This window comes from Vulpes vulpes, chromosome 3, assembly GCF_048418805.1.
Source record: "Vulpes vulpes isolate BD-2025 chromosome 3, VulVul3, whole genome shotgun sequence".
Lineage (NCBI taxonomy): Eukaryota > Metazoa > Chordata > Mammalia > Carnivora > Canidae > Vulpes > Vulpes vulpes.
In genome coordinates this window covers 16,671,519-16,687,837 of record NC_132782.1, presented here as the reverse complement: position 1 = coordinate 16,687,837, position 16,319 = coordinate 16,671,519, and the positions used below count along the sequence as shown (strand labels likewise).

Genomic DNA, 16,319 nt, shown 5'->3' with positions numbered 1-16,319 from the left:
TTAGTCATGAGAGACACAGAAAGAGAGGCAGAGACACAGGCAGAGGGAGAAGCAGGCTCCATGCAGAAGCCCGACATGGAACTCGATCCCAGGACTCCAGGATCACACCCTGGACCAAAGGCAGGTGCTAAACCGCTGAGCCACCCAGGGATCACCATATACTAAGAGTTTCTTATGCTTTGCCTCCCTCTCTTTTCATCTTATTTTTTTTTCCCTTCCCCTATTTTCATTTTGTTCCTTAAATTCTACATGAGTGAAATCATACGGTCATGACTGACTTATTTTACTTAATATAATATACTCTCTAGTTCTATCCATATTATTGCAAATGGCAAGATTTAATTCTTTATGATGGCTGAGTAAAATTCATATATATGAATATATGTGTATATATATATGTGTATGTATATATGTATGTATACACACACCACATTTTCTTTATCCATTCATCTGTTGATCAACATGTGAGCTCTTGGGCTCTTTCCATAGTTTGGCTATTATAGATGTTGCTGCTATAAACACCCTTCAAATCACTATTTTTGTATCCTTCAGGTAAATTAAATACCTAGTAATGTAATCACTGGGTCATAGGGTAGTTCTATTTTTAAAGGTGAGATATAATTTTAGGTGTTGTTAGGGTGAGACTATTTTGATATTGTCCTGAACTAAATGCGGGTTTATTCCTATGGCATGGCATTTCTGGGATCTTAACTGAATGGAGGTGTTCAGAGAAGCTTCTCCACTCTGACTTAGCCAGAATTCTAATACCTCCAAAGCACTGTACTGCCTATGTCCAGTCAGTTCTCTTTTTGCTATGTTCACCCCCAGAATCCTCTCTGTCATCAGGACCTGTGGACTCTGTCCTGTCACAGTGAATAGCCAGCACTAATTAAATAGGAGAACTCTCTTGCAGACTTTAGGAGCCTGTCCCTTTGTCCAGCCCCCTTTTCTTCAGTATTCTACTGCAGAGTCTTATTACCTCAGCAACTCAGAACCCTAATTTCTGTATTCTCAGTTCACAAAAGTGCCACTCAGTGAGACAGCCATTCTCTGCACTACAGTATAGAACACGTTCCCGACAGAAAACCAGGGTGAATGTGAGGACTCACCTTTTGTTTCTCTTTTTAAAGATCGTAGTCGTGTATAGTCTGAAGTGTAATCCGGTGCCTAAAAACAATTCATTTCATATATTTTTTCCAGTTCTTTTCATTGTTTTTGGTAGGAGGATTAGCCCATTATGATGTCCTCTGTCATAGCCAAAATTACAAGTCATATTCAGCATTTCTAAGTCATAATTATAAACATTTTATAGCTGTATAGGAAAATGTTTGTATATATGTGTGTATATACATACAATACAAGAAGAGAGCTTGAAAAATTAAGAACTATTAATCTATTAGGATATTTAAATGAAAAGTAAAACTCTAAATTTATTATTATTATAACTATATAATAAATATGATTTTGTTCTGGAATTAAGGATTATTGAAATAATTTTAACCTGAAACTAATAACCTCCATTTTTTCCCTTTACCTAATATCTTTTTTTAAATATTTATTTATTTATTTATTTATTTATTTATTTATTTATTTATTTTAAAGATTTTTATTTATTTATTCATGAGAGACACACAGAGAAAGAGAGGCAGAGACACAGGCAGAGGGAGAAACAGGCTCCATGCAGGGAGCCCGACGTGGGACTTGATCCTGGGTCCCCAGGATCAGGCCCTGGGCTGAAGGCGGTGCTAAACCACTGAGCCACCAGGCTGCCCAAAGATTTATTTATTTTTTGGAAAGAGAGAAAGAATATGCATGAGGGGCAGAAGGAGAGGAAGAGAGAGTCCCACGCACACTCCATGTTGAGCACAGAGCCTGACACAGGGCTCAATCCTATGACCCTGAGAGCACAACCTGAGCCAAAACCAAGAGTTGGACACCCAACAGACTATGCCACTCAGGCACCCCACAAATATTTTAATTTTTTTAATTTTAATTTTTTTAAAGATTTTGTTTATTTGACAGAGATAGAGAGCACAAGCAGAGGGAGAGGGAGAAGCAACCCCCTCACTGAGCAGGGAGCAGGATGTGGGGCCTGATCCCAGAACCCCAGGATCATGATCTGAGCTGAAGGCAGATGTTTAACCAACTGAGCCACCCAGGTGCCACCCCCCACCAAAGCATATTTTATTTCTAATTCAGTAGCTACTTAAAATTTGTTAAGTTTGTCTTTAAATTTTGTTTTATAATGAGACTTTTATATACACAGTAAATGACAAAGACAGAAAAACATTCTATCCACATAGCTTGCACTGAGTGCTTTAGTTTATTTGTGATTATTAAAAATTATAGTAGTGTGGCATCACATTCAGCAGAGTTTTCAGTAGGTAAGATCCTTAAAAATGTTAGTACCCAAGCTAAACAATTGGAGTCTGTGTGTGTGTGTGTTTTAACTGTTCCAAACCAAATCAAATGTACAATTATTTAGACTGTTGCTACAATCAACTTAGCAATGAATCCTCATTCAGTTATACTTTACATATAGAAGGAATAGAAAATACATATGCACATTCACAAACTCTGGTCATAAGACTTACGACTACTACAAGATTATAAGACAAATTCTACCAGCCATGTTGTAAAAACTTCTTACTCAAAATCCTATCTTTTATTTTTGAGATTTCTTTTTTCTCAAATTGAAGTTTTCAGGAAAAATATTAAAGTATATTTTGTACTTTTTGCCCAATTTTCTTTTTTAAGAAAATGTATCTTCTTTTTTATTGTAAGAATTGCTGGATTTTCCCTTAAGAAGGATGATATAAGGTTTTAATGACCATTGTTATATATATGTCTTAAACATATAGTATAGTTTTTTTGTAAGAATATATATATATATGTGTATATATATATTTTAATTTATTTTATTTTATTTTTTTTTATCTCTAGTTGAGGGGTGCCTGGGTGGCTCAGTTACGTGACCAACTTGATTTTGGCTCAAGTCATCATTTCAGAGTTGTGACATCAATACCCACACCAGGCTCTATGCTGAGCACAGAGTCTGCTTAAGATTCTCTCTCCCTGGGATCCCTGGGTGGCTCAGTGGTTTAGCGCCTGCTTCTGGCCCAGGGTGTGATCCTGGAGTCCTGGGTTCAAGTCCCACATCAGGCTCCCTGCATGGGGCCTGTTTCTCCCTCTGCGTGTCTCTGCCTCTCTCTGTGTGTCTCTCATGAATAAATAAATAAAATCTTAAAAAAAAAAAAAAAAAGATTCTCTCTCCCTCTCCCTCTGCCCCTCTCTCCCACCCCTAAAAAGAATTACCTCTGTTTGAAGCAGCTTTACAACATTAAGGAAATTTTAAGACCATTATCTCTTAGTTCCACTATTCTAACATACTTGTTTTTGTTTCACCCAATGTCTCTATAATTTTATTTAGTTGTGGTTATGTATATAATTTAGTTAGGGTACATATATAATTTTAGGATCTGCTGTTTTAACCTCATGTTGTTTCATACACATTTTCCATGTTGCCACATAAACGTCATATTTATCATTTTAAATATCTGCATAATACTCCTTTAAGTTACCATAATTTTTTCATTACCCTATCACTGAGATTGTTTCCATTTTTTTGCTATTATATTTGGTCTTCTGGCAAACACAATTTTACAGGTATTTGTCTATACAGAACTTCTCTATTCTTTTGAGCTACTTCATTACAATCAATTCCCAGAAGCACAGCTCATAGGTCAAACTGTATGAACCATTTTTTTCCTTCGGTGGTAATGGTAGTGGTTGTTAAATACCTGATTACTTCAGTTTGTTAGTTATTTGTCTCTATACTTAAATTCTATTCAAATGGTATTTATTACTTGTAAACCCAAATGAAAAAAAAAAATAAACCCAAATGATTCTTATTGCTGTCTGTTGAGTTTTGTATATGTGATTCAGACTCTTTTAATATAAAAAAATGCCATAAAGCAGCAAGCCTGAAGGAAGTCCCCATAAATACAGTAGGAATGTTTTATAGATTTCTGTGGGGATTCCATAACTATACAGTGGAAAATCTGTTCTGCAGGGGCTTAGGGTATAATATTCCCCTTCACTTAGTAGTTAAGAAAATGAAGCAACAAAAAAAAAAAAAAAATGAAGCAACATAAAGAACAGTGTAGGGAAGTTAGAGCAATTTAAGAAATAACTAAATCTATTAAATACTCAGGAAGAAGCAAGTTAAATTAACAGTTTAAAATAAATGCTCAAAGCTAAAGACCATATATGCTCTTATTGTCTCAGAGCTTGATTTTTTTTTTACAGAGAAATGGATTGTTCTATTTTCTTTCTTATATGCTATAGAAATTTATAGATGAGAAACTTGTACCCAGCCTTAGTAATCCTATTTTTCAATAAATTACTTGTTGCCTTTAATATTATAACTATCACTTAATAATACTCTATATGTATTTACATATACAGAGTATAAAATATAATTGCCAGCTCCAAGTTATGTGATTGCTCACATATATTAAAATAAGTCAAAACAAAAATCTGGGCTTTTTAAAAGATTTTTGTTTATTTAAGGGTCCCTAAGCAACTCAATTGGTTAAGCATCTGTCTTCTGCTCAGGTCATGATCCTGGGATCCTAGGATTGAGTCCCACATTGGGCTCCCTGCTCAGTGAGAAGCCTACTTCTCCCTCTCCCTGCCACTCCCCCTGCTTGTGCTCATTCTCTGTCAAATTAATAAATATAATTTAAAATATATATATTTTTTATTTATTTAAGAGAGAGAGAACATGAGCCGTAGGGAGGGGGGTGCCAAAGGAGAGGCAGACTCCTCACTGAGCAGGAAGTCCAACTGGGAGGCTCAATTTCAGGACCTTAACTAAGATCATGACCTAAGCTGAAGGCAGTCACTGAACCAGCTAAGGTGCTCCTAGAAATCTATTCTAATTTCATTCATTAAAGCAAGTGGACAAAACTGCTTAATGGTTATTTGGGCTATGAATGATTCAGTTTTATTTTAAATAATGGTAGTTAGAGTTTGGAACTCTGCCTTTTTTTTTTTTTTTTAACATTATCATTGACTTTTCCTGAGAATTTCAGTATACCAATTTTGATCTTTCTTAAAGGAAGGCAGTTTCTCACCTTTCGGTGGTATATTTATAGTCAGGTCACTGGAACATACCCTCTCATATCTGATTACATAAACATGACTCAAAATAGTACCAAGCTTATCATCATTCCACCCAAAGCAACTCCTTATTCTGTCTTGGTTATCCACCCCCACCTCCACTTTCCTTGATACTCAGTTTTAAAACCTTAGAATCGTTTTTGAATCTATTCTTCATCTCCCAGCAGCTAGTTAACCTCTAAGTCACAGCTACAGTTTTTGTCACAGTGTCTTCCCTTCTGCTCAGCCTTTCTGTTTGCTGTCACCACTACTTTAGTCCTGGGACTCATTACTCCTAGACCACTGCAACAGATTTCTCATTAGTCTCTCTTACAGTTTGTTAGACTGTAAGTCTAACACCTTCCACCACTTCATTTTATCTTACATATTACTAAACAATTCACACCTAAGGTCATTTGAAATCTGACTATTACCCACTTGTCAACTTCATCTGCAGTTACCCAAAAAAAAAACCAAAATGAATATTTTGTTGTTTCCTGTATATGCTGTCCATATTCCCAGCCTGAGTTTGAATTCTGATTCTGTCATTTAATGGCTATGCGACCTTAAGTAAGTTACTAAATTTCTGTTTCCTCTTACATAAGTGGAGCATGACTTTAACCCCCTCATAGGGTTTTTGAAAGGATTAAATAAGACATATATGTATGTAATATGATTGGCACAAAGCCTAGTAACACACAAATAATAGTAATTATCATTATGATAATTATGATCATACTAAATGCTCAGTTAATGTTTACCAGCCACCATTATGGTGCATGTCAAGAATTTGATATTTCATCCTTTTTTCATCAGGGAGATAGCTGTTAAGAATGATGTTAGAAATTTTTCTTACAGTTATCAATAGGCTACATGGAACTTGAGTTTTGGAAATGTGGCTTTGTTGTTTAGAAAATTGGTCTAGGGATGCCTAGGTGGCTCAGCAGTTTAGCTCCTGCCTTCAGTCTAGGACATGATCCTGGAGTCCCGGGATCGAGTTCCACATCAGGCTCCCTGCATGGAGCCTGGTTCTCCCTCTGCCTGTGTCTCTGCTTCTGTGTGTGTATGTATGTGTCTCTCATTAATAAATAAATAAAATATTTTTAAAAAGAAAAAAGAGAAAGAAAATTGGTCTATTCCAGGAAATTACATCATTCATTTATAGTCTGACCTATTGCAAAAAAGGAAATACAAATTTTGTAAAAGCAAACCTTCAAAGCCCCATCTAATTTGTATAAAGATGTTGCTTCTATTCTGTGAAGACATTTTAGCAGCAGAAAATAATATCTTCTCACATAGGAAATATAAATTCTGAAACTGAAAATACTTACAGAAGGTGTCAGATCTTGGAAAGTTGACCTTCTTAAATACTATATCAACTATTCTATCAGTTAAATGTTAAGAATCCATTACATGATGAGATGAGCACTGGGTGTTGTTATACTGTATGTTGGAAAATGAATTTAAATAAAATATATTTATTTTTTATTTTTTTCTATAAAATATATTTTAAAAAAGAACCCATTTACAGAAATTAAGGCAATTAATAGGAAAATCTAAAGTTACTTAAAGGACTGAGGGTATGAAATATTTATTTTTTTATTTATTTATTTTTAAAGATTATATTTATTTATTAGAGACACAGAGAGAGAGAGAGAGAGAGACAGAGGCAGAGACACAGGCAGAGGGAGAAGCAGGCTCCATGCAGGGAGCCTGATGTGGGACTCAATTCTGGTTCTCCAGGATCATGCCCCGGGCTGAAGGTGGTGCTAAACCCCTAAGCCACCAGAGCTGCCCAGTGTGAAATATTTTAAAACATATCTATTTGACAGCAAAGTATTAGAATATAAGTATTGTAAAAGGAGATTAAAAACTATTTAAAAATTCCATATTCATAAATGAACAAAAAGGCAAATAAATTTAGCCTTAGAGTAAAATAGAATAAACCATACTACCATCCAAATAATCATGCACTATAGTGTTCCTGGGACATTACTTCAGCATCCGTTTGCAAAAGGTGGTTGGAACTTAAAGCACAGCCAGATTTTAATAGAAGAACTGTAGGAGTTCCAGGGTTGTACCAGCACTATCAGAAGAAACATCTGACACAAAATATATTCATTCAGCATGGAATTAGTTTGTATCATTTGCCTTTGATTATTTTTAGAATGAAAGATGTATCCCTCGTCACCCTTGTTCTGCCTTAATTATGAAGCAGGTTTTACAACCTTTTCATTTTTTGATAGGGATCACATGCAATGGTCCGATGAAGAAGAAGCAGCAGCCAGAAAAAAAGTAGAGGAAAACTCAGCTGTTCGAGTCCTTCTGGAAGAACAAGGTAGGTAACTACATGTTGGAGCTTCTGATACTTCTGGAGACCTCCACTGATTCAGTTCACATGTTGTCCTCCTAATTGTGTCATTGCTTTGGAGAGTAATTAGCATCTACCTATGCCAATCCACTTGTTCCTTTTGGGAGAATTCCACTATTCTAGTATAGTGGAATCAAAGTTAGTGAAATAAATTATGTATTGACTCTTTATTGGCTTTTTTGGTAATCATAGTATTATTTTTCTGGGAGATACTACAAGGAAATTTTAAATTTTCCCTCTTACTATGCATCTTTTAGTATGCTATTGTGCATTGTGCTGGCCAGGAATGTTTAACAAATTCAGATACTTTGAGCAAAAATGGTAAAGTAATATCAAAATGTTGTGGCCTTTTAGGATAAACATCAAGTTTCATAAGGATTCAAGGTACTTTTCTTGGAACCCTTTTGTTATTCAGGGTTTAATTGAGGTAAGACTTTGTCAACCTTCAAAGCTGGCTTCTAAAAAATAGTAGCTAATGCTACTATCACAAAAACAGAAAATAATAAGCATTGGTGAGGATGTGGAGAAATGAACCCTTAGGCACTGTGGAATTGGTAAAGTTGTAAAATGGTACAACCTCTATGGAAAACAGTATGAAAGTTCCTCAGAAAATTTAAATGCAACGACCATATGATCTAGCAATTCCACCTCTAGATATATAGCCAAAAGAACTTAAAACAGGGTATTGGGGATGCCTGGGTGGCTCAGCAGTTGAGCATCTGGATGTGATCCCAGGTCTGGGGATCGAGTCCCACATCGGGCTCCCTGCAAGGAGCCTGCTTCTCCCTCTGCCTGTGTCTCTGCCTCTCTCTTTCTGTGTCTCTCATGAATAAATAAATTAAAAAAGAAAATAGGGTCTTAAAGATTCACACACCCATTTTCATAGCAACACTAGTCACATTAGGCAAAAGGCAGAAGCAACCCAGGTGTGCATCAACAGATAAATGGATAAACAAAAGGTAGTATATACACACAGTGGAGTATCACTCAGCCTTAAAAAGAAAGAAAAACCTGTCACATTCTACAACATGGATGAACCTTGAGAATATTATGCTAAAGGAAATAAGCCAGTCACAAAAAAAGGCAAAAACTATATGATTCCACTTATATGAGGTATCTAAAGTAGTCAGATTCATAGAAACAGAAAGTAGAATGGTGGTTACCAGAGGCTGGGAGGAGGAGGAAACCCAGAGTTGTTGTTTAACAGAGAATTTCAGATTTGCAAATTGAAAAAGTTCTGGACATCTGTTTCACAACAAAGTGAATGTACTTAGCGCTACTGGATTGTATGCTAAAAAATGGTTAAGATGCAAAATTTTATATTATGTGTTTTTTACGACTTTTTTTTTAAGCAAACTAAAAGAAATTTGGTCTGTGTCCTTCTGACTGTATGGCTAGGAACCCATATACACTTTGACCAACACAGAAACTCTTGAGATAAGCTGTTCTACCTTGGTTTTTTGTTTTGTTTTGTTTTTAATGATTTCTCCCTCAAAACAAGTTGGTTCTTTTTTCTTTTAAAAAAAAGAAAAAGTTTATTGAAGTACCAAACACACACAGAAATTTTCACAACTCCTAAATGAATTGTCACAAAACTCCATGAGTTTTCCCAACATCAACATCAAGAAACAGAGTATTACCATTAACCCAGAAACTTCCTCATTTTCTGTCCCAATAACAGTACTTCCCCCCAACCTCTCTGACCCCACAAAGAGCAACTACTATTCTGACTTCTAATACCCTAGGTTAGTTTTACCAGAACAGCTTGGTTCTGATCCTCATGATTTCTCAATCATTCTTGTAGCAATATCAGTGTACCTATTAGATAGAGCAGGTGTTGGTGAGGGTTAGGGATAGGGTAAGGGCTAGGAGCCAAATCCAACCTACTGTCTGTTTTTATAAATAAAGTTTCATGGGAACACAGACATACTCAATTTGTTTATATATTGTCTTTTGCTGCTCTTGAGCTCTATCTACACAGTTGAGTAGTGATTAACAGTGACCATACGCAGACCACAAAGACTACTTACTATCTGGCCCTTAACAGAAGTTTGCCAATCCTTGAGATACAGTTTTGTTTGCAGATTGATCCTATGTTCTGAAACTCCCTAGGGAAAGATGTTTGAATTCCTCTATGCAAACCAAGCAGAGTGAAAATTGCTAATCTCAGGGTCACCTGGGTGGCTCAGTTGGTTAAGCATCTGTGTTGTGATCTCAGGATCCTGGGATCAAGCCCCATGTCGGGCTTCCTGCTCCACTGGGAGCCTGCTTCTCCCTCTCCTTTCCACTCATGTTCTTTCTCTATCTCTGTTGTTATCTCTGTATCTCTCAAATAAATAAATAACATTTTTTTTTAAATCATTAATCTCACTGGCAGTTAACTGTTATTCTAGTGACTTTGTCTACAGTTGTAGCTAAGGCTTGAAGCAAAGGTAGCTGTGGACACTAAACTAATAAGGCAGCTCTTAGGCAGTGAAGAGAGCGCTTCTGTCTTTCTTATCCTCTGCCACTATTGATGACTTACTTTATCCTCTGACATTGTTGCTATTCATTAGAGCTTATTCTCCTTCCTTATCCTAAGCATGAATGTGTCCTGGAGGGTAGACAGGAAAGAAGAGCACCTGACCCACAATGGAACCATTCTATTTTTATGAGCTCCAGCCATGCAGTTCCAGAGAGGGATATGGCCAGGGAGTGTTGGGGTTGGATTTGAGGGTGCATACCAGTGGCAATTCTGCTTACAAATCAGCCAACATCACATTCCTTTGTAGGAACTCTGTCACACTGTTTCTGAGGAAGTATAATTTTGCTTCTTTGCCAGCAGCTGCACAGACATATTTTCCACATTACTCAAGCTTCTGCTAGTGGCCACCTGGATGTGACAGAGAACGTCAAGCCTAAACAGAATTAAAAGTTATCAGTCATCTTAATTCGTTTCCAGGAAGTTAAAAATTATCTACAGTATATTTCCTGATACGAAAAACCAAGGATTTTTTTCATGCTCTCTTGAATATTTGTTTAGGACATAAATAGATGAGCAGTGCTGATAATGTTCACTTAGAGTGCTCTGTACAAGGCTGCCTATTTTGGCCTATTTATGTTAACAATGAACTTGAGTGAAGCTAATGAGAAGGTTATTTTAGGGCCTTGGAAACCGCAGTAAAGGAAAATGACAGTTCCCACAGAACCATAGTGTGACTGAAATAGAAAGGTGGTGACTGGCCTCTCTCTATAGAAGCAGGAAAAGCAGGCTGGAGAGGACTGATGATACTGCTTTGAAGCATTTGGTTTGCTTATTGGCATCTCCAGTCTCTTTCTAAGCAAGTTTTCTGGCTGCTGTGGAGATGCAGAACTCAAGACTCCTTTTTTTTTTTTTTTTTTAAGATTTTATTTATTTACTCATGAGAGACACAGAGAGAGAGAGATGCATAGACACAGGCAGAGGGAGAAGCAGGCTCCATGCAGGGAGCCTGAGGTGGGACTCCATCCCCGGTCTCCAGGATCACATTCTGGGCTGCAGGCGGCGCTAAACCACTGCACCACCGGGGCTGCCCTCAAGACTCTATTTTAAAATGGCTCAAAGTTGGGGATCCCTGGTGGCTCAGTGGTTTAGCGCCTGCCTTCATCAAGTCCCACCTCAGGCTCCCTGCATAGAGCCTGCTTCTCCCTCTGCCTGGGTCTCTGCCTCTCTCTCCCTCTCTCTGTGTCTCTCATGAATAAATAAATAAAATCTTAAAAAAGAAAATAAAATAAAATGGCTTAATGTGCTGGAGGTTTCTGCTGGGTCCCCACCCCACCCTGGAGCACGACTCAGTGCAGTGGACTTCACACATGCCACAAGCCCAAGGAGAGGACCACACAACGAGGGTGACTGTGTGATCACATTTAAGCACAGTTGCATAGAGCAGCAACTGAGGCTGCCGTGAGGATGGCGTTGAGTGAGAGGACATTACAGTGAGAGTCAATAACCTTCTTAGCCACCCAGCCAGGCTCCACCAGGGATCATAGACCTGTAGGTTGCAGAAGCCCTAGGTGAGGCTTCTGATGTGATATTTAGCATCTCTGAAGAATACAGGTCAAGGTGAATGGATCAGTTTAAAAGCTCTACTCAGAAAACATTTTGAAAACCCAAAGGAGGCTCTGACCCGGTTCTTCTCCTGTGCCTCTGTCCTAAGTCTCTGACAAAGCTCGTTTTTTCCCATCACAAAGTATTCCATTTGCAGATCGTTATACGGCATAAACGATGTCTATTGATCTTATCTCACTAATTTTAATGCCCTGGGAGGAAATACTGGTTGTTCTCCCATGCTGGCCTACTCTCTAGCACACTTCTTTTGGTCTCTGTGTGTGTCAGTCTCTCCTGTCACTCCCTTTTCTCATTTCTCACCTATTGTCTCAGATGCTGTGAGAACTGAAGTCAGGAAACACCCTCACAGTTCTGAAAATAAGAGCTTAAGCATCACAAACAATATAATCTTTTGCTGTGAGTTGGTTGACATTTCATTTCTATGATTAAAATGTATAACATCCAAGCTCTTATTAGCAGTTTTTCTTTCACTTAGATGCCGAGATTAATAATTTTAATTCTACATTTCCTTTTGGTAATTTCTTTTAAATTTTATGATAGCTCTTATTTCTTTTAAAAGCAGGTTAATTCAGAGAAATAAGGCAAATACATTTGGCAGTTTTGAGTTAACACGATTATATTTTACAATTTTCTAAAAAACATCTCCGGGGTGTTAAATCTCAGCTGGTAATTTAGAAAATGTAATGGGTTTTTAAAACTTAATAACAAAAGCAGCTGCTATTTTTACTTCAAAATATTCTTCCAAACAATTACCTATCTAGGGTGAGTTATCTATGTCCAGCAAAATAGTAAGAAAATTCCACTATACCTTACCTTGTGAATTCCTTTACTGCTTGAAAGTGTCCTATGTGGAGAAAAAAAAAATAGAGTAGTTGAAAATTTTGTGTGCTGATAATTTAGAGTACTTGTTTTTATGTCAACTTGGTTTAAGATTTCATGCAGGGATCCCTGGGTGGCGCAGCGGTTTGGCGCCTGCCTTTGGCCCAGGGCGCGATCCTGGAGACCCGGGATCGAATCCCACGTCGGGCTCCTGGTGTATGGAGCCTGCTTCTCCCTCTGCCTGTGTCTCTGCCTCTCTCTTTCTCTCTGTGACTATCATAAATAAATAAAAATAAAAATAAAAATAAAAGATTTCATGCAGTGCTGTTAGAAATATACTTTTCACTGGGCACCTGGCTGGCTCAGTCAGTAGAGTGTGCAACTCTTTATCTTAGGGTTTTAAGTTCAAACCCCATGTTGAGTGTAGAGATTACTTAAAAATAAAATCATAAATATATATATATAAATATATACATGCTATATATATTTTTCATAAGAGTTTTTCTTTTTTTTTAAGGTTGTATTTAATGATTTACTTTAGATAGAGGTTGAGAACACATATGTGCAGGAGACTGAGCAGGGAGGAGTGGAAGGGGAAGGGGGGAGGGAGGGGAAAGAATGCCAAAGAGATTCCATGCTGAGCCCAAGGTAGCAGGGGGTTCAATCTCATGGCCCTGAGTTCATGACCCAAGTGAAACCAAGAGTTGGATGCTTAACCAACTGAGCCACCCAGGTGCCCTAAGAGGTTTTTTTTTAACTAGACAATGAACTTTTATCAGTGATATGTGGAAATTTCCAACTTTGAGAGCTCAGGTGTTTGCATAATTGATATGCAAAAATAACTCTAAATTGCTTTTTGTGGGACACCTGGGTGGCTCAGTGTTGAGCAATCTGCCTTTGGTTCAGGTCCTGATGCAGGGGTCCTGGGATTGAGTCCTACATCGGGCTCCCCACAGGGAGCCTGCTTCTCCCTCTGCCTAAGTCTCGGCCTTTCTCTGTATGTCTCTCATGAATAAATAAATAAAGTGTTTAAAAATAAATAAATAAATACATTGCTTTTTGTTATGTTTTAACAGGGTAATTTTAAATAATTAATATTAATCACATATATGGCAGATACGTAAATGGTTTAATTCAATTTCTTAGTTGTGATATTCAGTGTGATTCAGGGTGAATTCTGAATATTTAAATATAGTTAGTATGTCATATTCTTTCTTCCCCTCAGCAGTATTAAATTTAAGAAGTGAATAATTGAGAATTTGCTTTATCTGTCTGTGGTTAAACACATCACTATATCCCTTTTACTGCCATTGGTGTAGAACAATTGACTCTGAATCCAGAGCCTAGAAAAACGAAAGGAGAAAACTGCTTCTCCAAGAAAAATTGATCATTAATATGCCTGTTTAGAAAATCAGTTGGTTAAAAAAAAAAATCAGTTGGTTGTGCCTGGCTGGCTCAGTTGGTAGAGCATGTAACTCTTGATCACAGGGTCATGGATTTGAACCCCATGTTGGGGGTAGAATTTATTTTTAAACAAACAAGCAAATAAATAAATAAATAGAAAATAATTTGGACGAGACTAATACAGGGCACATTTCTCCACACTAAATATTTGACTTTACTAGCCTGAACTTGAGATAAGCTAACAGCTGGTTGAAACTAAATTTTTCACTCATGGTCAGGAAAATAGCTCTTCTACTTCCTGTTATCACAGATACCTTCAAAGTTCAGGAAATTAACTCATATGCTGGAGGTGTTTACCTTGTCTCATAACTATAACTGTGAGTTTGATTGAGCTTCTGTGGTGTCCCAGAAGCTGTCACATGTTATTGGGAACTATGAGTTGCCAGCATTGATTGAGATAACTGCTCAAAGCACAACTTAAAAAGCAAAGAACAAGCAAGCAAGTTCCAGCCGATTAGCCTTTACCCTAGCCCATGCTGGGTGCTGTTTCTGTTTTGTTTCTATCCCACAAACCCATCTGTTCTCTCTCTCTCTCTTTTTTTTTTAAGATTTTATTTAATTATTCATGAGAGGCACACAGAGAGAGGCAGAGACACAGACAGAGGGAGAAGCAGGCTCCTCACAGGGATTCCATCCTTGTGCCTGGGATCACACCCTGGGTTGAAGGCAAATGCTCAACTCCTGAGCCACCCAGGAATCCCCCGATCTGTTCTCATAGAGCATTTTATGTTTACATTGTTCATCATAATTTCATCATATAATCTTTCATAGTTTATATTTTCTGTAAATCAAATGGTATTTAATTCTGTATTTCTGATCTGTTTTTATGAAGGTTCACTCCAATCAGCATTATTTGTACAATTTAATTATACTGATTATGTCATACTGGGGTTTTAATTTCAATTTGATGCTTCATAATGAAAGTACAAAATCAGAAAAACAGGTTTTTAAGGTTGTTTTTTTTTTTCTTTTCGTAATTTCTACACCCACTGTGGGGTTCAAACTCACAAATCTGAGTCACATGTTCTTCCAGCCGAACCAGCCAGGCAACCTGAGAGCATGAGCTTTGAAGTTCAGGTCCTGGCTATAGTAGGTAACATTGGAAAATTTTCTATCCCCTCTGATTTTGAATTTCTTTGTAAATTGAAATAATAATATGTCTAAATGGGGAAAAAATTCAAATAAAGCATTTGACATAGTGCCTGGTCATAATAAACACAGTATGTGTTATTGTTGATATGGGTATGATGATTTATGTTTTTTTTTCTCTTAATTCCTGAAGAGTGGGATATACTTGAAAAAGGCTTAGAAGTGTACATGTTAGCAGCCCTTGATCATGCTTTTCTCTTAGTAATCAAATCCTTTTTAAAGACTGCGCAATCCAGGGTCAAATTTAGATGCTTACTATATTTGGAATCTGAGCCAGATTCCAGTTACCTTGCTACAGATTCATCTTCTTTATAAGCTATAGAAATTAAAACAGTAGTAGTACGGGCTTATATTTAAGATAGCAACCTGATCCAAGATTTTGTAGTTTGTAGAACTGGCAATGTTTAATGTTCTCCATAAATTCATGGGGCTTAATAAGAAATTACATAGACTTTTTAGACCTTGAACATAGAGATACTCAAATTCAACCCCTCATCAACTGAGAAAACTTTGTAGACGAGTTGAATGAAGCATTCAACTAAAATTCTGTTTTTGTAAATAAGGCACAGATAAACCTTTTCAAAAGAAGGAACTACCTAATAATCATTACATTGTTACCATCACTCTAAATTTTCATCTGATTGTTATAAATCAGTATAAAATAAATTTTAGAACTGCAATCAGTATATAGATCAATCTGTGTGAATGTCTTCTGTTAATATCATTGTCCTTTAAATTTTAATTGCCGGGATCCCTGGATGGCGCAGCGGTTTGGCGCCTGCCTTTGGCCCAGGGCGCGATCCTGGAGACCCGGGATCGAATCCCACATCGGGCTCCTGGTGCATGGAGCCTGCTTCTCCCTCTGCCTGTGTCTCTGCCTCTCTCTCTCTCTCTCTGTGACTATAATACATAAATAAAAATTGAAAAAAAAAAGTTTAAAAAAAAATAAAAATAAAAAAATAAATAAATAAAATAAATTTTAATTGCCACGAAAAATTACTGTGTTTTGACCTGAGTGGCTTGCTTGGTCACTCCTATGTTGTTGGTTTTTGAGCTGTTTCCTACTTCTTCCTATTTTAAATAGCACTGCTGTGAACATCTTTTCTTTCAAGTTGAGGTCCTGCTATTTACACCCTTCCCCCCAGTTAATTCCTAGAAGAATATTTCCACAAATTAATCAAGGTTTAATACTATATTCTAGTTACTGATAGGTTCAAACTCACTTCACAGCTTGGTATTGAAAACTCAGATACTATAGATTTGATT

At 37.0% G+C, this 16,319-nt stretch overlaps 1 protein-coding gene across 33 annotated transcripts in view; it reads left to right on the top strand.

The window, feature by feature from the left end:
- The window catches only part of METTL8 (methyltransferase 8, tRNA N3-cytidine), an 88,816-nt gene that overhangs the window by 52,744 nt on the left and 19,753 nt on the right, over positions 1-16,319 (top strand). For 18 of the 33 annotated variants that reach the window (XR_012000321.1, XR_012000318.1, XR_012000317.1 and 15 more), the window contains one exon: positions 7,410-7,501. Coding sequence is in view for 18 of the 33 variants with exons in the window: in XM_025994062.2 (XP_025849847.2) it covers positions 7,410-7,501 (92 nt within the window). In the remaining 15 variants the exon portion in view is untranslated. Of the gene's footprint in view, positions 1-4; positions 121-7,409; positions 7,502-11,933; positions 12,018-16,319 lie in introns of all 33 variants that reach the window. The other 15 variants (XR_012000313.1, XR_012000310.1, XR_012000319.1 and 12 more) reach the window with 3 other exon arrangements.